This window comes from Chamaea fasciata, unplaced genomic scaffold (genome assembly GCF_029207755.1).
Source record: "Chamaea fasciata isolate MVZ Bird 193981 ecotype frontalis unplaced genomic scaffold, bChaFas1.0.hap1 SCAF_30, whole genome shotgun sequence".
NCBI classification, from domain to species: Eukaryota; Metazoa; Chordata; class Aves; order Passeriformes; family Sylviidae; genus Chamaea; species Chamaea fasciata.
Window position 1 is genome coordinate 464,593 of NW_027094115.1, and position 23,685 is coordinate 488,277.

Genomic DNA, 23,685 nt, shown 5'->3' on the forward strand with positions numbered 1-23,685 from the left:
CAGGGACACAGGGACAAGGGGACAGGGACACAGGGACACAGGGACAATGGGACAGGGACTCAGGGACACAGGGACACAGGGAGGAGGGGACAGGGACAGGGACACAAGGACACAGAGACACAGGGACAAGGGGACAGGGACAGGGACACAAGGACACAGGGACGGGCAGGGGGGACCAGGACACAGGGCATAGGGACATGGGGACAGGGACACGGGGACAAAGGGATGCAGGGACACAGACACAGGCCCAGTGGCAGGGCTAGTGACACAGGGACACAGGGACAGGGACACAGACACGCAGACACAGGGACAGGGCCACAGGGACAGGGCCACAGGGTCAGCCGTGTCCCCTTTCCCGTCACAGGTGCTCCGTTCACCAAACATCTGCACCAAACCCGTCATCGGCGTCTTCGAGGTGAGGAGTGCCAGGGTGGGAATGGGGGATTGGGAATGGGAATGGGGGATCGGGAATGGGAGACCGGGAATGGGGGATTGGGAATGGGAATGGGGGATTGGGGATGGGAATGGGGGATCGGGAATGGGGAATTGGGAATGGGGGATTGGGATTGAGAATGGGGGATCGGGATCAGGAATGGGGAATCGGGAATGAGGTTTAGGAATGGGGTTTGGGAATGAGGCATTGGAATTGGGGTTTTGGAATGGGGTGTCAGGAATGGGGGATCGGGAATGGGGTGTCAGGAGTTGAGTTTTGGGAATGGGGTGCTGGGAATGGGGTGTCACCCCCTTTGCTGTACCCACAGCTCGACATCGGCACCATCTACTCTGCCCCAGGTAAGGGGAGGGTTGGGGTGGTGCTGGGTGACACATTTTGGGGTGACACATTTTGGGGTGACACATTTTGGGAGGTTTTGCTGGCAGGCCCTGCCCTGGGGTTCAACCAGTGATTTTGGGGCAACCCTGAGAGATTTCAGGGACGTTTCAGGATTTTTTGGGCGAACCCTGTGAGGTTTCATGGACGTTTCAGGATTTTTTGGGGTGAACCCTGTGAGGTTTCATGGACGTTTCAGGATTTTTTGGGGTGAACCCTGTGAGGTTTCATGGACGTTTCAGGATTTTTTGGGGTGAACCCTGTGAGGTTTCAGGGACGTTTCAGGATTTTTTGGGGTGAACCCTGTGAGGTTTCAGGGACGTTTCAGGATTCTTTTTGGGGAATCCTGTGAGATTTTGGGGGGGTTTTAGGCCGGCCCCGGGGTGGCTCAGGGTGCCGGCCAGGTGACAGCGGTGTCCCCCCGTGCCAGGGCGCAGCCTGAGCTGGAAGTGGCTGAGCCTGCAGCACCCGCGGCACGGTGACGGCCGCTCCCAGGGCTTGCTGCAGGTCAGCCTGGCCGTGCGCCGCGCCGGGGAGCGCGCCCAGGTGAGCGCCCCGCTCTCCCCCGCACCCCAAAAACCAAACCGGGGTGGGGGGGTCCCCACGCTGTCACACCCACCCCCCAAGGAGCAGGGGATGCCGGCGGGGGACGAGGACGTGGAGGCCAACCTGCTGCGGCCACCGCCCTGCACCACCACCCTGCAGATCCGCGTGTTCCGCGCCGAGGACCTGCCGCGGGGTGGGGACGCCGGGGACTGGGGTGGGGACACCGAGAATTTGGGGTGAAGGGTGGGTTTGGGGACCATCCTGCTCATCACAAGGTGTGCACGGTGGAATTTGGGGTGAAGGGTGGGTTTGGGGACCTCCCTTCTCATCACAAGGTGGGCACGGTGGAATTTGGGGTGAAGGGTGGGTTTGGGGACCCTCCTCATCACAAGGTGGGCACGGTGGAATTTGGGATGGAGGGTGGGTTTGGGGACCATGCTGCTCGCCCCAGGGCAGGGACACCCGGAATTTGGGGGTGGGTTTGGGGAAATTTGGTTTGGGAGTAGGGACACCGGGAATTTGGGACGGAGGACGGGTTTGGGGACCCCCTGCTCGCTGCAGGGTGGGAACCGGGGGGGGATTCGGGGTGAGGATGTATTCGGGGACCCCCCAAAATCTCGCCGCTCCCCATCCCTGCGCAGCGGAGCCGGCGTGGCCCGGCCTGGGCGGCACCAGGGGCTCGGCGAAGGTGTCGGTGCGGGTCGGCTTTGCGGGCAGGACGGTGAGCGCCGGGCAGGGAACGGGGGGATTCGGGGTGCCAGGCAGGGAATTCGGGGTACCCAGGGGCTCCGGGGGTGCCGGATCCTTTCGGGGGCTCACGGCCGTCCCCGCCGCAGCTCTGCACCCGCGGGATGCCCCCCGATGGCGGCCCCGAGTGGAACGAGGCTTTGTTCTTCCCCCTGCGGGTGAGGAGCGGCCCCAGCCCCACACACGTCCCGCACCCCCCGCCCCAAACCGGGCCACCCCAAAAAGGGGGAGGCCCCCGTTCGCGCAGCCACGCTCGGCGTCGTTCTCTCCCCGCAGCTGCCGCCCATCTGTGACGAGATCCTGCTGGAAATCCTGCGGGGGTGAGCGGGGGACACCCCGCGGGTTTGGGGACATCCCCGGGTTTGGGGACACCCCGCGGGTTTGGGGACACCCCCGGGTTTGGGGACATCCCCTGGTTTGGGGACATCCCGCGGGTTTGGGGACACCCCGCGGGTTTGGGGACATCCCCGGGTTTGGGGACACCCCGCGGGTTTGGGGACATCTCCGGGTTTGGGGACATCCCCGGGTTTGGGGACATCCCGCGGGTTTGGGGACATCCCCGGGTTTGGGGACACCCCCGGGTTTGGGGACATCCCCTGGTTTGGGGACACCCCCGGGTTTGGGGACACCCCGCGGGTTTGGGGACATTCCTGGGTTTGGGAACAGCCCCGGGTTTGGGGGGACATCTCTGCGGGTTTGGGGGTCACCCCCTCGGGCTCGGGGGACAGTCCTGGATTTGGGGAACACCCCTCGGGCTCGGGGGACAGTCCTGGATTTGGGGAACACCCCTCGGGCTCGGGGGACCCCTGACCGTGCCCCCACCAGGTCGTGCCCGAGCAAAGTCCTGGGCAGGGCCACCCTGAGGCTGTCCCAGATCTCCCGGCATCCCGACGAGCTCGAGGGTGAGCGCAGTTGTCCCTTTTCGGGGTCCCCATTAGCCAGACCCCTTCCCCACCCCGAACCCCCACCCTGAATCCCCTTTCCTCTGCCCCAGAGGGGACCCCCGGGTTCTTCCCCTGCTTCGGGCCCAGCTTCCTGCCCTTCTACGGCCCCCGGCCAGACTCTGCCCGGGTATGGAGTGGGATTTTGGAGGGGAAACGGGGCGTTTGGGGCCGGAACGGGGCGTTTGTGGGGAAAACGAGGAATTCTTGGGGCAAAGGAAGAGGTTTTGAGGGCGGTGGGGTGAAAGCAGGGTGTTGGGAAGGCGAAATGGGATTCTGGGACTTGGCCAAGAGGGTTGGGGGAATGGGAAAGGGAATTTGGGACGTTTTCAAGGCCGGTGGGACGTTTGGGGTGGAATGGCGTGGAGGCAACAGAGAGTGGGGCACTTGAGGGAAAAGGGGGAATTGTTGGGGCGGGAGTTGAGGAGACGACGGGACGTTTGGGGTGAGCGTGGGACCCCCCGCACCCCGGCCTGCTTTCCCAGGACTCGGGGCTGGTTTATCGGGGCCGGGTGCTGCTGGAGCTCTGCACCCACGCGGGGACCCCGCCCGGGCGCCAGCGTGTCCCCGTGGACGCCGAGCGGGCGCAGGTGGGACACGGGGACCCACGGGAGCGCTGCCACCTCCTCCCGGAGGGGACAGAGGGGCATTTTTGGGGTTTCTGCTCTCCACAGAGCCGCCTGCCCCGCTGCCAGCTGGGGCTCTGCGGGGTTTTCTACTCGGCCACCATGGTGCCCGGCGGCGCCGAGCCCCTGCGGCTGGAGCTGGGCATCGGCGGCGCCACGGCCGCCACCGCGCCGGGACCGCCCGTGTTCGACGGTGAGCTGGGGACACGGCGGGCTTGGGGACACGGCCGCCGCCCGGGGACATTTGGGGAATCTTGGATGATCCCGGGGAGTGTCGCCCTCAAGGATGTCACCCTGTGGGTCAGGGGACACTTTGGGAATCTTGGGTGACTCCAGGGATTTTCACCTGGGGAATGTCACCTTGTGGATCAGGGGACACTCTGGGAATTTTGGATTGGGCTGGCACCCGGATAATGTCACCTGTGGGTCACGGGGCACTTTGAGAGTCTTGGATGATCCCGGGAAGTGTCACCCTCAAGGGTGTCACCCTGTGGGTCAGGGGACACTCTGGGACCCTTGGGTGATCCCGTGACACCTCCCTGGGAGCCGCAGCTGCCCCTCACCAGCACGGCCGAGTCCGTTCTGACCCCGATTCTCCCGATTTTTCTGATTTTCCCGAATTCCCCGAATTTAGGGAACCTCTATCATCACCTGCCGTGGTTTGGGGACAAACCGGTGGTCGCTGTCACCTCGCAGTGGGAGGACGCCGGGCACCGCTGGGACAGCCTGAACCGCCTGCGAGCGCTGTGCCAGCGCCTGGTGAGAGCCCAGACCGGGAGGGGCTGACCCCAGATCCCGGTGGGGACTGACCCCAGATCCCGGTGGGGACTGATCCCAGATCCCGGTGGGGACTGACCCCAGATCCGGGTGGGGATTGATCCCAAATCCCAGTGGAGACTGATCCCAGATCCAGGTGGGGACTGATCCCAGATCCCGGTGGGGACTGACCCCAGATCCGGGTGGGGATTGATCCCAAATCCCAGTGGGGACTGATCCCAGATCCGGGTGGGGACTGATCCCAGATCCCAGTGGGGACTGATCCCAAATCCCAGTGGGGACTGATCCCAGATCCGGGTGGGGATTGATCCCAGATCCGGGTGGGGACTGATCCCAGATCCCAGTGGGGACTGACCCCAGATCCGGGTGGGGATTGATCCCAGATCCGGGTGGGGATTGATCCCAGATCTGAGTGGGGACTGATCCCAGATCCCGGTGGGGACTGATCCCAGATACGAGTGGGGACTGATCCCAGATCCCGGTGGGGACTGATCCCAAATCCTGGTGGGGACTGATCCCAAATCCTGGTGGGGACTGATCCCAAATCTGGGTGGGAATGGTTTGGGGTGGGATCGATCCCAAATCCGTTTGGGAATGTTTGGGATGGGATTGACCCCAAATCCATCTGGGAACGGTTTGGGGTGGGATCGATCCCAAATCCATTTGAGAATGTTTGGGATGGGATTGGTCTCAAATCCATCTGGGAACGGTTTGGGGATGTTCCCAGGAGAAGAACCTGGCCGAGCTGCGGGGACACGACGGGGACAAGGCGGGGGACATCGGGGCCAGGCTGCTGCGGGAGCTGGCCCAGGACTGCACGTGAGTGATCCCAAACCCCAAACCCCAAAACCAGGGTTTGAGTGATCCCAAATCCCAAATCCAGGCTTTGGGGCCGGCGGATGGGGAATCTGGGGCTGGCAGTCAGGGTTTGGGGAATTTGGGACACTTTGGGACACTTTGGGACACGTTCTGGAGGACAGTTTGGGGTGGAAATGAAATGAAGGGGATGTGGGGTGTTGGGGTGGAAATCGGGTTTTTGGGGGAAGAATGGAGGGTTTGAGGGAAAAACGAGGAATTACTTGGGCAAAGGAAGAATTCTTGGGGTGGAAGTGGAGATTTTGGGGTGACCCTGTGAGGTTTGGGGGTGTTTTAGGCAGGCCCTGGCCGAGGGTGAAACTGGTCCATTTGGGGGAATCCTGTGGGTTTTGAGGTGATTTTGGGGTGACTCTGTGGGGTTTGGGGGTCACCCTGCTGGTTTTTAGGGGTGTTTTGGGGCGCCGCAGAGATGCTCAGGGTCGGGGTGATTTGGGGTGGTTTTGGGGGTGTTTTGGGGGTGGTTTGGGGTGATTTTGGAATGATTTTGGGGTGGGTTTGGGCTGTTATGGGGCACTGCAGGTGCGCCCTAGGCTGGGGTGATTTTGGGGTGATTTTTGGTTGATTTCAGGGTGGTTTGGGGTGATTTTTGGCTGTTTTGGGGCACTGCAGGGGCGCCCTAGGCTGGGGTGATTTGGGGTGACCCCGTGTGATTTTGGGGTGATTTTGGGCTGTTTTGGGGACGCCGCAGGGACGCCCTGGCCTGGCTGGAGGAGCAGCCCACGCTGACAGCCCTGGACCAGCAGCTGCGCAGCTCCCGGCGGCTCCTCCTGCAGCGGCTCCGGCGCGCGGCCGAGGCCGAACCCCAACAAATGCCGGAACCGCGCCGGGACGCGCTGGGGACGATGGCCCAGGGGTGGCTGCGGCGTGTGGCAGCGCTGGCCGTCGAGGTGGGGCCAAAACCTCCCAAAATGGGACCCAAAATGGGACGAATCAACCCCCCCTCACCCAAAATGGGACGAATCAAAACCCCCCAAAATGGGATGAATCAAAACCCCCCAAAAATGGGACGAATCAAACCCCCCAAAAATGGGACAAATCAAAACCCCTCATCCAAAACGGGACAAATCAAAATCCCTGAAATGGGAGCAATCAAACCCCCAAAAATGGGACAAATCAAAACCCCCCAAAAATGGGACGAATCAAACCCCAAAAATGGGATGAATCAAAACCCCCAAAAATGGGACAAATCAAACCCCCTCACCCAAAACTGGACAAATCAAAACCCCTCAAAAATGGGACAAATCAAAACCCCCAAAAATGGGATGAATCAACCCCCCTCACCCAAAATGAGACGAATCAAAACCCCCCAAAAATGGGACGAATCAAAACCCCCAAAAATGGGACAAATCAAAATCCCTGAAATGGGAGAAATCAAACCCCCAAAAATGGGACAAATCAACACCCCTCACCCAAAACTGGACAAATCAAAACCCCTCAAAAATGGGACAAATCAAAACCCCCCAAAATGGGATGAATCAACCCCCCTCACCCAAAATGGAACGAATCAAAATCCCTGAAAATGGGACAAATCAAAACCCCTGAAATGGGAGAAATCAACCCCCCCCCCCCCCAAAACGGGCCAATTTTTAAAGTGTAATCCTGGGATGATTCCTGCCGGCGCCCGCGTTCCCTGCCCATCCCCTGCCGGGTTTGCGGTCCCTTTGGGGCTGTTCCTGTCCCATTCCTGATGCCGCTCTCACCGTGTCCCTTGTGCGTCCCCCGTGTGTCCCCTGCGTGTCCCCGCAGCCCCAGGCCGGTGTCCCCGATGTGCAGCTGTGGCTGTTGCGGGGCCAGCTCCGGGTGGCCTCGGCGCGGGTCGCCGCCACCGATGTCCTGCACTCCCCGCGCGGCCCCGGCGCCTGCGGCCCCCTCTGCGGGAGGATCCTCACCCTGTTCCTGGTGGGAGCTCCCGGTGTCCCCTCGTGGCCCTACATGTCCCCTTGTGTCCCTACATGTCCCTTTTGTGCCCCCACAGTCCCTTGCGTCTCCACAGTCCTTGATATTCCTCCATGTCCCCTTGGTGTCCCTCCATGTCCCCTTTGTGCCCCCCACGGCGCCTTTGTGTCCCTCCATGTCCCCTTGGTGTCCCCACAGTCACTGGCGTCCCTCCACACCCCCTCTGTGCCCCCCACAGCATCTTTGTGTCCCTTCACGTCCCTCCATGTCCCCCTCCCTCACTGCTCCGTGTCCCTCTATGCCCTCCCATGTCCCCTCTGGCCCTGCTCCATGTCCCCTCTCTATTCCCACCTCATCTCCTCCATGTCCCCTCCGTCCCTGCTCCGTGTCCCCCCCCGTCCCCTCCCTGTCCCCCCCGTGTCCCCACCCCTCGGTGACCCTTTGTGTCGCAGGGCCGCGGGGACATCCAGGCGCAGGTGCGGGTCCGGCTGTGGCTGGGACGAGTGGCCGAGAGCGGGGACCTGGCCCGGCTGCTCGAGGGGACCCTGCGCTTCTACTGCGAGACGGTGGGGACAGCCAGGGGACAGCCAGGGGACAGCCAGGGGACAGCACTGGGAGGGGGCAGCACCGGGGAGAGGACAGTGAGAGGGGACAGCATCGGGGAGGGGACAGCATCGAGGGAACAGCGGACAGGGAGGGGACAGCACCGGAAGGGGACACCTGGGAGGGGACAACGTCCGCCAGTGTCCCCTGAGGCCGGGCCCCGTGTCCCCGCAGTACGAGCAGCAGACGCGGCTGTGGGGGACATGGGGGCCCCGGAAGCTTTTGGGGCGCCCCGCGTTCTCCGACAGCTGCGGCCGGGCCGGGCGCCCCCCGGAGCGGATCCAGCCCCCCGCGGGCTGGCGCTGGGACGGCCCCTGGAGCGTGGAGCGGCCGCGGCGGTGAGCGGGAGGGGACAGCCGCCCCACCCTGTCCCTGCGGGGACCTCGGCGACGCCAGCGTTGTTGTCCCCTGGTGTCCCCAGGGCGCTGCCACGGCCGGAGCCCGCGGTGAGCGCGGTGCTGGAGGAGCTGTACGAGAACCAGAGCCGGGATCCCGGCGGCAGCTGGAGCCCCTCCGGCACCGCCAGCGCGGGCGCCGCGAGTGCGGGACGGCGCGGGGACAGCGCGGGCGACACCAGCGTGTCGGAGCTCAGCTCGCCCCTGGTTTGGCAGGAGGAGGTGGCGCGTCCCCAGGGCCGGGGCGTCACCAGCGACTGGCACGTGGACATGGAGGGGGCCGTGGATGAGGACGGTGAGGGCGGGCTCCCGGTGGGCACAGCACAGCAGGATGGTGGGGACAGGGATGGGGGGACAGGGATGGGGTGGCAGGATGGAGGTGACAGGGGCAGGGGGGAAAGGGGCGGCAGAGATGGAGGGGATGGGGTGACAGGGATGGAGGTGACAGGGACAGGGATGGTGGAGATGGGGGTGACAGGAATAGAGGTGACGGGATGGGAATGATGGGAATGGAAGTGACAAGGATGGAGGTGATAGGAATAGGGCTGGCAGTGGTGAGGGTGACAGGGATGGGGGTGACGGGGTCTGGGTGACAGGGACACGGTGCCAGGGACAGGGTGGCAGGGAAGGAGCCGACCCCTGTGTGCAGGCTGGCAGTACGGGGTGGGCACGGAGGATGGCAGCCCCCCGGCAGTGTGGCACAGCGAGGGACAGCACTGCCACACCCTGCGGCGCCGGCGCTGGCTCCGGGTCCGCCACGGGGACAGCGACAGCGGGACACGGGAGCAGGACACGGACACCCTCAGCACCCTGGTGACACACACGGGGACGGCGATGGGGCAGTGGGGATGGGGTGGCAGAGCTGGAGGTGACGGGATGGAGGTGGCAGGGATGGGGTGGCAGGGATGGGGTGGCAGGGTTGGAGGTGGCAGGGATGGGGTGGCAGGGATGGAGGTGTCCCCATGTGACACTGTCCCTGTGCCATGCCCTGCAGCAGGACCCCGAGGAGCTGTGGGAGGACGAGGCGTGGCAGCCCGAGTGCTTTTGGGGCTGCTCCTTCCAGCCCAAGGTCCCGGCGGGGCCCCGGTGCCGCCGGCGCCGCTGGCAGCGCAGCCTGGTCCCCGCCGAGCCCACACCCGTGGCTCCGCTCTTCCTGCTCCACGGAGCCCCGGTAGGAGCGGCCGCGGGACCGGGAACGGCCCGGGGGGGCAGAGAGAGGGGCTGGGGCAGAGGAGAGGGTGAGGGGTGAGGGATGGAGGTGTGGGGAGAGGGAGGGACAGAGAGGGATGGATGGTGGATGATGGATGGATGGATGGATGGATGGATGGATGGATGGTGGACGGATGGATGGATGATGGATGGATGGATGGATGGATGGATGGGTAGATGGATGATGGATGGATGGATGGATGATGGATGGATGGATGCATGGATGGATGGATGGATGGATGATGGTTGGATGCATGGATGGATGGATGGATGGATGATGGTTGGATGGAGGGATGGATGATGGATGGATGGAGGGATGGATGGATGGAGGGATGGGTAGATGGATGATGGATGGATGGATGGATGATGGATGGATAGATGGATAAGAATGGACAAGGATGGGAGATGGGGGATGGAAGGATGTAGGGATGGCAGGAGAGGTGGAAGGATGGAGGGATGGCGGGATGGCGGGCTGGATGGAACCCTCTGGAGCTGGGTCATGATGGGACAGGAGCACATGGGACAGGAGGCTGCAAAGCCAGGGGACAGCAGGGTCCCCCAGCCCACCCCTGTCCTCTCCCAGGACACCGAGGACCTGACCCGGGACAATCCAGCTGTGGCCCCGCAGCTGCCGGGGGACTCCTCCCTGACACCCCTGCAGCAGCCGCCCCCCTTAATCCTCTGCACCTTCCAACGTGAGCCAGGGGGCCGCGAGGGGCCGGGAGGGGCCGGAAGAGGCCGGGAGGGGCCGGAGAGGGGCCGGGAGGGGCCGGGAGGGGCCGGGAGGGGCCGGGGAGGGGCCGGGGAAGGGTCAGAAGGGACCGGGGGCTCCCAGCCCCCCCTGACCCCCCACCTGTCCCCAGGGCCCGGCCGCTTCCAGCTCCGCTGTTACATCTTCCAGGCGCTGGATCTGGCGCCCGGCAGCGCCCGGACCTCCTTAGGTGGGACCCCCGGCCGCGGCCCCCCCGCCCCGCTGGCAGCCCCGGGGGCGCTGACGGTGTCGCTGTCACCAGATGCCACCGCGCACGTGTCGTTCGCGTCGCGGAGCCAGCGCACGCGGGCGGTGCGCGGGGCGCTGGAGCCGCGGTGGGAGCAGACGCTGCTGTTCCCGCGGGTGCCGCTGTTCGGGGACCCCCGCGGGGTCCGGGACGAGCCCCCCGCGGTGGTGGTGGAGGTGTTCGACCAGAGGGGACAGGTAGGGGACGCAGCGGGCACGGGGACGCCCAGCGGGAGGGATGGGGGGACGGATGGTGTTATAAATGATAAGCCGAACCCGTGAATTGAAAACTATTAATAACAAATTTATTAATAAAAATAAAACAAATTGAGAATTTGAGAAATAGAAAACCCCGACAAAGCCACAAGCAAAGCTCAGTTCCGATCCCGGGAATCGGCGCTGGGTGAACCGCAGATCCTGCCCCTACGGCACAGAATCCCGCTCTGGGTCACGCGTCCGGAGTGCGCGGGGCCCGTTTTCACACAGCCCTGGGGCTCGTGCAGCCGATTGCTTCCCCGGCTCTTTGTGCGCGTGGTCCCGGATTCACGCTCGGCCGGTGTCCTGTCTGGATGTCAGTTCGGGGAATAGTCTTTCCGGGGAGACAAAAGCTTCTGTCCGCGTCTGCTGGAACCGCGCGTTGAGATGTACGTCCTTGATGGGATTGGGAGGACGGATACGGGGTGCGGAGCGCTCGGCTCAGCCCCGTCACCCATGGGTGCTGCCGATGAGGATGGCGGCGCTCAGCCCCGTCACCCATGGGTGGTGCCGATGATGATGGCGGCGCTCACCCCATCACCCATGGGTGGTGCCGATGATGATGGTGGCGCTCAGTTCCATCACCCATGGGTGGTGCCGATGATGATGGCGGCGCTCAGCCCTGTCACCCATGGGTGGTGCCGATGATGATGGCGGCGCTCAGCCCCATCACCCATGGGTGGTGCCGATGATGATGGCGGCGCTCAGCCCCATCACCCATGGGTGGTGCCGATGATGATGGCGGCGCTCAGCCCCGTGACCCATGGGTGGTGCCGATGATGATGGCGGAGCTCAGCCCCGTCACCCATGGGTGGTGCCGATGATGATGGCGGCACTCAGCTCCATCACCCATGGGTGGTGCCGATGATGATGATGGCGGCGCTCAGCTCCATCACCCATGGGTGGTGCCAATGATGATGGCGGCGCTCAGCCCCGTCACCCATGGGTGGTGCTGATGATGATGGCGGCGCTCAGCTCCATCACCCATGGGTGGTGCCGATGATGATGGCGGCGCTCAGCCCCGTCACCCATGGGTGGTGCCGATGATGATGGCGGCGCTCAGCTCCATCACCCATGGGTGGTGCCGATGATGATGGCGGCGCTCAGCCCCGTCACCCATGGGTGCTGCTGCTGATGATGGCGGCGCTCAGCCCCGTCACCCATGGGTGCTGCCGATGATGATGGCGGCGCTCAGCTCCGTCACCCATGGGTGGTGCCGATGATGATGGCGGCGCTCAGCCCCATCACCCATGGGTGGTGCTCAGCCCCGTCACCCATGGGTGGTGCCGATGATGATGGCAGAGCTCAGCCCCGTCACCCATGGGTGGTGCCGATGATGATGGCGGCGCTCAGCCCCATCACCCATGGGTGGTGCCGTTGATGATGGCAGCGCTCAGCCCCGTCACCCATGGGTGGTGCCGATGATGATGGCGGCGCTCAGCCCCGTCACCCATGGGTGCTGCCTTCCTTTCTTTCGGTGATGGGTGGCTCTCTGCTATTCGGCCGAGGAATGTCTTCCCGGAACCCCGCATTCCTTTGGCCTAAAACATTTTCCAGTAACGCAGCGACTCACTCTAGATGGGTTTGTCAAGTCCCGTAAAAAGAAAACACCAATTAATCCTACAATATCGATCGCAGCTGGTGAGAGGGATGGAGCGATGTGGGCAGGGAGGGGAAAGGCGGGGAAGGAGGGAGGGAAGGATGGGAGCAGAGGGAGGGAGGAATAGATGGGACAGGGATGGAGGGTTGGCAGGAGGGATGGAGGCACAGGAGTCAGGGACAGGGGGAAGCAGGGATGGACGGGTGGAAGGGTCAGGGATAGAAGGACAGGGAGGGTCGCAGATGGAAGGATGGGGGGTCGGGGATGGAGGGACAGGGACACCCACGGGTGGGGCACACCCGTGGGTGCGGCTGCCCCGCGCTCAGGCGCCGCCTCGCAGGGCGCCGGTGTTTTCCTGGGGCGGTGCGTGTGCTTCCCGCGGGTCTGGCTGGACGTGGGGCACCGGGAGCTGCCGCGGCTCCAGCCTCACCCCCTGCAGGGCCCGCGGGGCCCGGCCGGGGAGCTGCTGGCCGCCTTCGAGCTCCTGCACCAGCCCGAGGTGAGGGGCTGGCACGGGGTGGCACAGGGGGGGACGCGGAGAGCCCCCAGGGCTGGGGGGCCATTGTTACTGTGTCCCCCCGCGGCAGGACGGGTCCCCGGCCCCGCCGAGCCCCCCGCCCCTGAGGAAGGACCACTTCGGCATCCCCCCGGAACTGCGGCCGCGCCTGCAGAGGGTGACACTGGAGGTGGGAGCCGCCTCCAGGGAGGGGACAGCATGGGACAGGGTGGGGACAGCGCGGGGAACGTGGTGGGAGAAGGGTGGGGACAAGCGGGGAACAGGGAGTGGGATGGAGACCGGGCCGGCTGGGGACAGGGATGGGGCCAGGGATGAGGGTGGGATGGGGACAGGGATGGGACAGGGATGGGACAGGGATGAGGGTGGGATGGGGACAGGGATGGGACAGGGATGGGACCAGGGATGAGGGTGGGATGGGGATAGGGATGGGACAGGGATGGGACCAGGGATGAGGGTGGGATGGGGATAGGGATGGGACAGGGATGGGACCAGGGATGAGGGTGCGATGGGGACAGGGATGGGACAGGGATGAGGGTGGGATGGGGACAGGGATGGGACTGGGATGGGGCCAGGGATGAAGGTGGGATGGGGATAGGGATGGGACAGGGATGGGACCAGGGATGAGGGTGGGATGGGGACAGGGATGGGACAGGGATGAGGGTGGGATGGGGACAGGGATGGGACAGGGATGAGGGTGGGATGGGGACAGGGATGGGACAGGGATAAAGGTGGGATGGGGACAGGGATGGGACAGGGATGGGACAGGGATGGGACAGGGATGGGGCCAGGGATGAAGGTGGCATGGGGACAGGGATGGGGACAAGAATGGGACAGGGATTAAGGTGGGATGGGGACAGGGATGGGGACAAGAATGGGACAGGGATGGGGCCAGGGATGAAGGTGGGATGGGGCCAGGGATGGGCCAGGGATGGGCCAGGGATGGGCCAGGGATAAAGGTGGCTTGGGGACAAAGTTGGAGATGGACACTGGGAGTGGGACAGGCTGTGGACAGAGCTGCGGTCCTGGGGATTCCTTGGGGTCAGGGATGGGGCAGGGCCACGGATGGGGACAGGGCCCCGGGAGCCCCGCGGGGTGACAGGCGCCGCGCGTCCCGCCAGGTGCTGGCCTGGGGGCTGCGGGGGCTGCGCGGGGCCGTGCGGGAGCCGCGGCTGGAGCTGCACTGGGGGGGGCAGAGCCTGTGGACCCCCGCCATCGAGGACATGGCCACCAACCCCAACTTCCCCAGCAACGCCTTGGCGCTCACGCTGGTGAGCGCGGCAGGGATGGAGGGGGCCCCGCCCGCGGGCGGCTCCGCGGGTGACCCGGCCATGTCCGCGTCCGTGTCCCCGCCAGGCGCTGCCCGAGGAGGAGCGCTTCGTGCCGCCCGTCCGCCTGCGCCTCTGGGACCGGGCGGGCGCGGAGCGGCGGCTGCTGCTGGGCTGGGCCAGCGTCCGGGCGCTGGGGCCGTACCGCTGCCCCCCCCCGGCCCGCCAGGAGCGGCTCCTGGGCTCCGGCGGGGCTGGGAGCGGCTCTCACACGGTGGTGTCGATGCCAGGTACTGCCTGCCCTACCCCTGCCCTATGCCAGCTGTCCCATGCCCATCCCAGCTGTCCCCTCATGCCCTCCTGTCCTTCTCCCACAGACGAGCTCCTTTCCCTGCCCGTCTCCTCCAGCCTCTGGAATCGTTGCTGTTCCCGTTTCCTGGCCACAGCCCCGGCCAGGATGGTTCACGTGAGTCCCCCTGCTCACCTGGCACCAGCCCTGGCACTGCCCGGCCCCGTGCCTCAGTTTCCCCAAGAGCCCTTTGCTCCTTCCAGGACCTGCTCAGCTACCTCAGGAACAGCGGGGCTGAGGACGAGGTGGGCACAGGAACAGGGCCACCAGGGCCACCAGGGCCACCAGGGCCACCTGTCCCCACCGCCTTCTGCTCCCCACCAGGACAATGAAGATGAGGAGGAGGAGGAGAGGGACTGGTGGAGCAAATTCTATGCGTCGATGGAGGACAAGGACCCCCAGTCTCGGTGGGGAACCAACAGGGACAGAATGAAGGTGAGGCAGAGCTGGGAGCTGCAGGGGTGGGGACAGGGACACCTGGGGACAGGGATGAGGGGCAGGTGGGGACAGGGGCAGGATGGGGATGGAAACGGGCCGGGGACAGGGAGAGGGAGGATGAAGAGGGGGGTGAGGACAAGGACAGGACTGAAGCTGAGGACAAGGATGGGGATGAAGCTGAAATGGGGACAGGGATGAGGAGGGAATGGGTACAGGGATGGGGATGAAGCTGGAGCAGGGACGAGGATGGGGATGAAGCTGAAATGGGGACAGGGATGAGGATGAGGAGGGAATGGGGACAGGGATGGGGATGACGCTGGGGCAGGGACGAGGATGGGGATGAAGCTGAAATGGGGACAGGGATGAGGAGGGAATGGGTACAGGGATGGGGATGAAGCTAGAGCAGGGACGAGGATGGGGATGAAGCTGAAATGGGGACAGGGATGAGGATGAGGAGGGAATGGGGACAGGGATGGGGATGACGCTGGGGCAGGGACAGGGATGAAGAAGGGGCCGGGGCTGCGCCGGGGAGAAGCGCAGGGGCACGGGGATGAGCCCAGGGCGGCCCGGCCGCGCAGATCTACGGCTGCGAGCTGGAGGCGGTGCCCGAGTTCGAGGGGCTGCAGGATTTCTGCCAGACCTTCCCCCTCTACAAACCGGGCCGCTCCCCCCTGGCCGGGCACGACCGCGAGCCCGTGGGCAGCTTCAAGGTGGGTGAGACCCCCCCGCGGGACCCCGGCAGCGGGGCGGGACCCCCGGAGGGCACCGAGGGGTCTCTCAGGGGCTGTTCCGCATCTACCCCGAGCCCGAGGGGGCCGGAGCGGCCGCCGCGCCCCGCTGCTTCCCGCGGCTGCCGCCCAGCCGGCCGCAGCGGTGCCTGGTGCGGGTCTACGTCGTGCGAGCCTTGGAGCTGTCCCCCCGCGATGTCACCGGGCTGGTGAGGACAGCGCGCGACCCCCGCGGGGCCGGGCAGGGGCTCCCGGCAGCGGTGACACCCCGGTGTCCCCTCCGTGCCCCCAGAGCGATCCCTACGTGCGGGTGTCGCTGGGCAAGAGGACGCTGGGACAGCGGGAGCAGTACGTGCCCAACAGCCTGGAGCCTGTTTTCGGCAGGTAGGGCCGGGGGACCTTGGCAGGATCACCCCCGGGGCGGGTTGGCAGCGTCGGCCCCACGGTGGGTGGCCCCTGGCAGTGTCACCCCCGGGGTGGGTCTGGCCTGGGGGTCCCTGCCACTGAGAGGGGCGTACTGGGGGGGCTCACTCCTGATGTCAGCATGGCCCTGTGCCAGCCTGGCCTGCTGTCACCAGGTCCCCATGCCCTGTGCTGGTGTGCCACCAGATCCCTGTGGCGACACCAGATGTCCCATTCCCTGTCCTGGTGCATTCCATGCCACCAGCTGTCCCATTTCCTGTGCCACCACCTGTGCCCTTCCCAGTGCTGCTGTGTCCCTGTGCCCCCAGCTGTCCCCACTCCCTCTCCTGGCATGTCCCAGTACCCCCAGCTCTCCCCGTCCCCCGGGTCCCCTGTCCCCAGTGCCAGCCCCGGGGCTGATGACATTCCTGCCACCAGGATGTTCGAGCTGACAGCCACCATCCCGCTGGAGAAGGACCTGCGGGTGACAATCATGGACCACGACAAGGTGCCACCAGACCAGGAGATCGGCAGCACCACCATCGACCTGGAGGACCGGCTGCTGTCCCACTTCCGTGCCCACTGCGGGCTGCCCGCCCGGTACCGCCCGTGCGTGTCGCCGGGGCTTGGGGACACGGGGACACGGGGGGGGACACGGGGATGTGGGGAAGGGCCATGGGGGTCAGGGGGAGCTGGGGACAGGGGTGGGCACAGCGGGATGAGGATGGGAATGGGGTGGGTGGGCACAGGAGCAGGGAGGGGACAAGGAAAGGGGGGGCCGCGCTGGGGACAGAGGGAGGGGGCGCACAGGACAATGGGATGAGGTGGGAGCAGAGGGATTGGGGACGGGAGAAGGAGCAGGACGGGGGCACAGGAGGGGTGGGGGGCACAGGGATGGGCACAGGGGGCTGGGGTGGGCACAGGGGGTGTCAGCTGGGGACACGAGGGCTGTCTGTTGGGGACACTGGGGTGTCGGTTGGGGACACTGGGGTGTCGGCTGGGGACACTGGGGTGTCAGCTGGGGACACTGGGGCGTCAGTTGGGGACACTGGGGTGTCGGTTGGGGACACTCGGGTGTCGGCTGGGGACACTCGGGTGTCGGCTGGGGCCACGGCCAGCACAGGTGACCGCGGCCCTGTCGCTGTCCCCAGCGCGGGCCCCGGGGGCTGGCGGGACCAGCTGTGCCCCAGCCGGGCCCTGGAGCTCCTGAGCGCCCGCCGGGGGCTGCCCGCGCCCCTCTTCAGCCCGCGGGGCACCGCCCTGACCCTGGGCGGGCAGAGCTTCGAGCTGCGGCACTTCGGTCAGCGGGGACCGGCCTCGGGGGGCTGGGGGCGCCGGGGGGCCGGGGGAGGGGCTGGGGAGGGTTTGGGGGGGTCGGGGGAGGGGCTGGTGGAGGTTTGGGGCGATCTGGGAAGGGTCTGGGGAGGGTTTGGGGATCTGGGGAGGGTCTGGGGAGGGTTTGGGGGTCTGGGGAGGGTCTGGGGAGGGTTTGGGGGTCTGGGGAGGGTCTGGTGGAGGTTTGGGAGTATCTGGGGAGGGTCTGGGGAGGGTTTGGGGGGGTCGGGGGAGGGGCTGGTGGAGGTTTGGGGCGATCTGGGGAGGGTCTGGGGAGGGTTTGGGGGTCCGGGGAGGGTCTGGTGGAGGTTTGGGAGTATCTGGGGAGGGTCTGGGGAGGGTTTGGGGGTCTGGGGAGGGTCTGGTGGAGGTTTGGGAGTATCTGGGGAGGGTCTGGGGAGGGTTTGGGGGGAGCTGGGGAGGGGCTGGGGAGGGTTTGGGGCATCTAGATTAGTCTGGCTGGGCTCGGGGGGTGTCGGGGGGTCTGGCTAGGATTTGGGGGTGTCGGTAGGTCTGGCTGGGCTCGGGGGGTGTTGAATGATCTGGGTGGGATTTGGGGGTGTCGGGGGGTCCGGGGGGCTCGGGGGCTCTGTGCCGGGGGGGTGACAGGCCGGTGTCACAGAGCGGGGCCACCCCCCGTCGCGGCACCCCGGGGCGCCCCGGGAGCGCCTGGCCCTGCACGTGCTGAACATGTGCGAGCTCGTCCCGGAGCACCTGGAGACGCGGAGCCTCCAGAGCAGCGCCCGGCCCGGGCTGGAGCAGGTGGGGACACCGCGGGGACAGCGACACCGCGGGGGCGCCATGGGGACCTTGGGGTGACAGGGATGTGGCCAAGGAGGGACCCCAGGGTGACGGGGACCAGGGGGTGTAGGATGTGCCAGGGGGACTTCGGAGACCCTGGGGTGACAGGCACCTCGGGGGGGGGGATGGGGACCCTCAGGTGACGGGGACACCGGGGATGGGGACCCTGGGGTGGCGGGGACACCGGGGTTGGGGACACCGGGGTGGCGGGGACACCGGGGATGTGGACACTGGGGTGGTGGGGACACCGGGGTGACAGGGACACCGGGGATGGGGACACTGGGGTGGCGGGGACACCGGGGTTGGGGACACCGGGGTGACAGGGACACCGGGGATGTGGACACTGGGGTGGCGGGGACACCGGGGTGACAGGGACACCGGGGATGGGGACACTGGGGTGGCGGGGACACCGGGGATGGGGACACTGGGGTGGCGGGACACCGGGGATGGGGACACTGGGGTGGCGGGGACACCGGGGTGACAGGGACACCGGGGATGGGGACACTGGGGTGACAGGGACACCGGGGATGGGTGCCAGGGCCCCCAGGAGTGTGTGATGGGGCCCGGGGGTGACAAGGACAGGGACTGGGGTGACAAAGGGACAGTGAGGGGACGGCAAGGGGCCATGAGGGGACGTGAGAGGCTGGTGCCAGCCCGTCCGTGTGTCCGCAGGGAAAGGTGCAGATGTGGGTGGACATTTTCCCCACCAGCCTCGGCCCCCCAGGACCCCCCGTCAGCATCGACCCCCGCAGGGCCGAGGGGTGAGCGAGTGACGGACAGCCCCGGGGACAGCGGGGACAGGGACAGCACCGGGGGACAGGGACAACACGGGGGACAGCGGGGACAGGGACAGCACCGGGGGGCAGGGACAACACGGGGGGGACAGGGACAGCACCGGGGACAGCGGGGACAGGGACAGCACCGGGGGACAGGGACAACACGGGGGGGACAGGGACAGCACCGGGGGACAGGGACAGCACCGGGGGACAGGGACAGCACCGGGGACAGCACCGGGGGGACAGGGACAGCACCGGGGGACAGGGACAGCACCGGGGGGCAGGGACAACACGGGGGGGACAGGGACAGCACCGGGGGACAGGGACAGCACCGGGGACAGCACCGGGGGGACAGGGACAGCACCGGGGGGACAGGACAGCACCGGGGGACAGGGACAACACGAGGGGGACAGGGACAGCACCGGGGGGCAGGGACAGCACCGGGGACAGCACCGGGGGGACAGGGACAACACCGGGGGACAGGGACAGCACCGGGGGGACAGGGACAGCACCGGGGGACAGGGACAGCACCGGAGGGACAAGGACAGCACCGGGGACAGCGGGGACAGGGACAGCACCGGGGGGCAGGACAGCACCGGGGGACAGGGACAGCACCGGGGGGACAGGACAGCACCGGGGGGACAGGGACAACACCGGGGGACAGGGACAGCACCGGGGGGACAGGGACAGCACCGGGGGGCAGGGACAGCACCGGGGGGACAGGACAGCACCGGGGGGCAGGGACAACACCGGGGGACAGGGACAGCACCGGGGGAACAGGGACAGCACCGGGGGGACAGGGACAGCACCGGGGGGCAGGGACAGCACCGGGGGGACAGGGACAGCACCGGGGGACAGGGACAGCACCGGGGGACAGGGACAACACCGAGGGGACAGGGACAGCACCGGGGGACAGGGACAGCACCGGGGACAGCACCGGGGGGACAGGGACAGCACCGGGGGACAGGGACACCCGCGGGGGGGACAGGGCCATCCTGGGCAGGAACCATCCTGACCCGGGCCACCCCGGCTGGGGACAACGCCATCCCAGATGGGGACAGAGCCATCCCGGCGGGGACAGGGCCATCCCGGGCGGGAGGTGGCACGTCCCTGTCCCCTGCCGAGGTACGAGCTGCGCTGTGTGGTGTGGAGGGTGCGGGACACGGACCTGGGGGACGTCAACCTGCTGGGCCAGCGCATGAGTGACATCTACGTGTCCGGGTGAGCCACCCCCGTGTCCCATCCTGTCCCCAGCGCCGCAGCATCCCTGTCACCCCCCAGCATCTGTCCTGGTCATCCAGAGACTCTGTCACCCACCCCCGGGGTCTTCGTCACCCCACGGTCCCTGTCCCCAGGTTGTCTGTCACCCCGGGGTGTCCCCATCGGGTGTCACCCCACAGCGGTGACAGCAGTGTCCCCGCAGTTGGCTGGGGTGGCCCAGCAGTGACAGTGGTGTCCCCACACGTGTCTGGGGTGGCCCAGCGGTGACAGCAGTGTCCCCGCAGGTGGCTGGGGTGGCCCAGGGGTGACAGCGGTGTCCCCGCAGGTGGCTGGGGTGGCCCATGGGTGACAGCGGTGTCCCCGCAGGTGGCTGAGGTGGCCCAGGGGTGACAGCGGTGTCCCCGCAGGTGGCTGAGGTGGCCCAGGGGTGACAGCGGTGTCCCTGCAGGTGGCTGAGGTGGCCCAGGGGTGACAGCGGTGTCCCCGCAGGTGGCTGGGGTGGCCCAGGGGTGACAGCGGTGTCCCTGCAGGTGGCTGGGGTGGCACAGGGGTGACAGCAGTGTCCCCGCAGGTGGCTGGACGGGCTCCCCGAGCAGCGGCAGCAGACCGACATCCACTATCGCTCCCTGGATGGGAATGGCGCCTTCAACTGGCGCTTCGTGTTCCCCTTCGAGTTCCTGGCGGCCGAGAAGCTCTGCGCCATCCGCCGCAAGGTCGGGGGACACCCAGCCGCGGGGGGGACAGCGCGGGGACACGCCTCGGTGACACCGCGATCCGCCCTTGTCCCTGCGCAGGAGCACGCGTGGAGTTTGGACGAGACGCTGCTGAAGGTGCCGCCCAAACTCATCCTCCAGGTGTGGGACAACGACAAGTTCAAGGCCGACGATCTGCTGGGTGAGAGAGAGCCCGAGGGCCTGGTGCGGGGTGGAAGTGCCGGGGACAGGGGACAGGGGACAGCCGCTGGGGACAGGGGACAGGGGACAGCCAGTGGGGACAGGGGACAGCTGCTGGGGACAGGGGACAGCCAGTGGAGACAAGGAGTGGTCAGTGGGGTCAGGGAGCCCCCACGAGTGCTGGGAAGCACCCACTGGTGATAAGGAAGAGGCACCGGTGACAAGGAGCTCCCACTGGTGGTAAGAAGCTTCCTCTGGTGACAGGGAGCACCCAGTGGTGACAGGGAGCACCCAGGGGTGACAGGGAGCACCCAGGGGTGACAGGGAGCACCCATTAGTGACAGGGAGCACCCAGTGGTGACAGGGAGCACCCAGTAGTGACAGGGAGCACCCACTAGTGACGGGGAGCACCCACTAGTGACAGGGAGCACCCAGTGGTGACAGGGAGCACCCAGTAGTGACAGGGAGCACCCAGTGGTGACAGGGAGCACCCACTAGTGACAGGGAGCACGCAGTAGTGACAGGAAGCACCCAATGGTGACAGGGAGCACCCAGGGGTGACGGGGAGCACGCAGTGGTGACAGGAAGCACCCAATGGTGACAGGGAGCACCCAGGGGTGACGGGGAGCACGCAGTGGTGACAGGAAGCACCCAATGGTGACAGGGAGCACCCAGTGGTGACAGGGAGCACCCAGGGGTGACGGAGCTCTCCGCCCGGCCTCTCCCCGCAGGGATCCTGGAGCTGGAGCTGACGCGGCTGCGCCGGCCGGCCCGCAGCGCCCATCTGTGCTGGGCCACGCCGCAGGACCGGCCCTGGTTCTCCCGGCCCTGGTTCTCCCGGCCCTGGTTCTCCTGGCCCTGGTTCTCCCGGCCCTGGCGCCGGGCCCCGGTGCCGGCGCCCTCCCCTCTGAACCTGTTCCGCAGGAGGAGGGCGCGGGGCTGGTGGCCCTGCACCGTGCAGGAGGACAGCGGCCAGCGGCTCTCTGTAGGCTGGGGACACGGGGGTGGCGGGGCGGGGGGACAGCAGGGACAGGCCCTGCACCCAAGCCACCCCTGGGCCCCGCAGGGGAAGCTGGAGCTCACCCTGGAGCTGCTGACGGCGCGGGAGGCCGAGGAGCGGCCGGTGGGGAAGGGTCGGGAGGAGCCCAACAAGCACCCGACTCTCCCCGAGCCCAAGTGAGCCCCGGGGAGGGTGAGGAGGGGCCGCCGGGGAGGGGACGCGGTGGTGGCTGAGCTCGGTGTCCCCCGCAGGCGCCCCAAGTCCTCGTTCCTGTGGCTGCAGTCCCCGCTGAGCCTCGTGCGCCACGGGATCCGCTGGCGCTCCTTGCTCTGGATCGGCCTGGGCCTGGCGGCCTTCCTGCTGCTCCTGGGGCTCCGCTCCTTCTTCCCGGTCAGCACGACCCCGCGAGCGCCCCGTTCCTGTCCCTGGACCCGAGAACTCCCGGAGGTCCCATCCCTGAGCCCCTCCGTCCCTCCGCAGGGCTCGCTCACGGTGAAGGTGGCTGACCCACGCCGGCTCCTGCATCCCTGTGGCAAGGAGCAGCCGGGCACGGAGCGTCCCCCAGCCGGGAGGGGCATGAAACCCTGAGGAGCACCCCCAGTTCCTGCCTTCCTGGCTCTGAAGCCCCTTCCCGAGCTGCTCTCCCTCTCCTCAGTGGATTCTCCAGGCAGGAGGGGATTGCCCGGCTCCAGAGCCGCGATCCCCACGGGAATGCTGAGGGAGCCGCCCATCGACGTTCCCTCATTAACAAAGTCACGTCCGACAAAGCGTCGTCCCTGTCTGTGGCTTGGGGAGGGACACGGACACCACTCGTGGAACAGATCCCCGGCCCCGATCCCAAATCCAGCCCTAACTCCAGCCTCCACCGCGGCCCACATTCCAGTGCCAGGTTCAGCTCCAGCTCTCTAACCCAGCCCCGATTCCTGCCCTGACCCCGTCGCCCTCATCAGCCCGCACCCCAGTCCCGCTGCCTCCCGCAGCCCAGTCCTAACCCGCACCCCACACCAAGCGCTGACCCCGGTGCCACCTCTGAGCCCCCCTCGGCCCCAGCCCCACCCAAACTCACCCCAAATCCTGGCTGGACAATGGCTCCTTTCCCACCCCGCCCTCACACTTGACACCTCCCCTGGACACCCACCGGTGCTCCCCCAGGGCGAGGATGGCAGATACCAGCAAGAGTATCCCAGTGGAGCAACGGCGATGACAACGACGACGATGACGACGGATACCAGCAGAGAATTCCCCCGGGGCAACGATGACAGGAACACCCCCAGGGTGAGGTGGGTGGACACCGCCAGAGCATCCCCCCAGGGCAAGGACAACGGACACTGACAGCACCCCAGAAATGGGGCTGGGTAAGGGTTAACCTTGACCTCAAATCCAGCCCCAATTCCAGCCCCTTCCCAAATCCTGGCCCATTGCCAGGAAGGACCTTCTGCCCATTCTGGCAGAAGTGCAGAAAAGTGGGACCACCCAAGCCCCCCTTGCATCAGTGTGCCTCCTGAGGGCAACTGTGGGCCGTGAGTTGAGTGAAGGGACCTTGAGATGAGGCTCAGGTGACACCATTGTCCAGTCCTTCCTTCCTTCCTTCCTTCCTTCCTTCCTTCCTTCCTTCCTTCCTTCCTTCCTTCCTTCCTTCCTTCCTTCCTTCCTTCCTTCCTTC

At 66.5% G+C, this 23,685-nt stretch overlaps 1 protein-coding gene across 1 annotated transcript in view; it reads left to right on the forward strand.

The window, feature by feature from the left end:
* The window catches only part of FER1L5 (fer-1 like family member 5), a 28,344-nt gene that overhangs the window by 1,425 nt on the left and 3,234 nt on the right, over window positions 1-23,685 (forward strand). Inside the window, exons 8-47 of the mRNA XM_066206074.1 lie at window positions 365-415; window positions 762-792; window positions 1,260-1,375; window positions 1,457-1,589; window positions 2,017-2,096; window positions 2,212-2,280; window positions 2,399-2,442; window positions 2,948-3,024; window positions 3,117-3,193; window positions 3,549-3,653; window positions 3,738-3,882; window positions 4,324-4,448; window positions 5,194-5,285; window positions 6,031-6,229; window positions 6,951-7,424; window positions 7,691-7,804; window positions 7,911-8,179; window positions 8,263-8,531; window positions 8,886-9,049; window positions 9,231-9,407; window positions 9,819-10,140; window positions 10,309-10,720; window positions 14,263-14,369; window positions 14,457-14,545; window positions 14,632-14,673; window positions 14,753-14,863; window positions 15,445-15,576; window positions 15,648-15,803; window positions 15,887-15,978; window positions 16,435-16,605; window positions 17,148-17,296; window positions 17,954-18,093; window positions 18,805-18,893; window positions 20,034-20,129; window positions 20,701-20,842; window positions 20,924-21,023; window positions 21,754-22,007; window positions 22,089-22,198; window positions 22,274-22,412; window positions 22,503-23,377. Coding sequence (XP_066062171.1) covers window positions 365-415; window positions 762-792; window positions 1,260-1,375; window positions 1,457-1,589; window positions 2,017-2,096; window positions 2,212-2,280; window positions 2,399-2,442; window positions 2,948-3,024; window positions 3,117-3,193; window positions 3,549-3,653; window positions 3,738-3,882; window positions 4,324-4,448; window positions 5,194-5,285; window positions 6,031-6,229; window positions 6,951-7,424; window positions 7,691-7,804; window positions 7,911-8,179; window positions 8,263-8,531; window positions 8,886-9,049; window positions 9,231-9,407; window positions 9,819-10,140; window positions 10,309-10,720; window positions 14,263-14,369; window positions 14,457-14,545; window positions 14,632-14,673; window positions 14,753-14,863; window positions 15,445-15,576; window positions 15,648-15,803; window positions 15,887-15,978; window positions 16,435-16,605; window positions 17,148-17,296; window positions 17,954-18,093; window positions 18,805-18,893; window positions 20,034-20,129; window positions 20,701-20,842; window positions 20,924-21,023; window positions 21,754-22,007; window positions 22,089-22,198; window positions 22,274-22,412; window positions 22,503-22,610 — 5,772 coding nt within the window. The 3' untranslated portion in view covers window positions 22,611-23,377. The remainder of the gene's footprint in view (window positions 1-364; window positions 416-761; window positions 793-1,259; window positions 1,376-1,456; window positions 1,590-2,016; window positions 2,097-2,211; window positions 2,281-2,398; window positions 2,443-2,947; window positions 3,025-3,116; window positions 3,194-3,548; window positions 3,654-3,737; window positions 3,883-4,323; window positions 4,449-5,193; window positions 5,286-6,030; window positions 6,230-6,950; window positions 7,425-7,690; window positions 7,805-7,910; window positions 8,180-8,262; window positions 8,532-8,885; window positions 9,050-9,230; window positions 9,408-9,818; window positions 10,141-10,308; window positions 10,721-14,262; window positions 14,370-14,456; window positions 14,546-14,631; window positions 14,674-14,752; window positions 14,864-15,444; window positions 15,577-15,647; window positions 15,804-15,886; window positions 15,979-16,434; window positions 16,606-17,147; window positions 17,297-17,953; window positions 18,094-18,804; window positions 18,894-20,033; window positions 20,130-20,700; window positions 20,843-20,923; window positions 21,024-21,753; window positions 22,008-22,088; window positions 22,199-22,273; window positions 22,413-22,502; window positions 23,378-23,685) is intronic.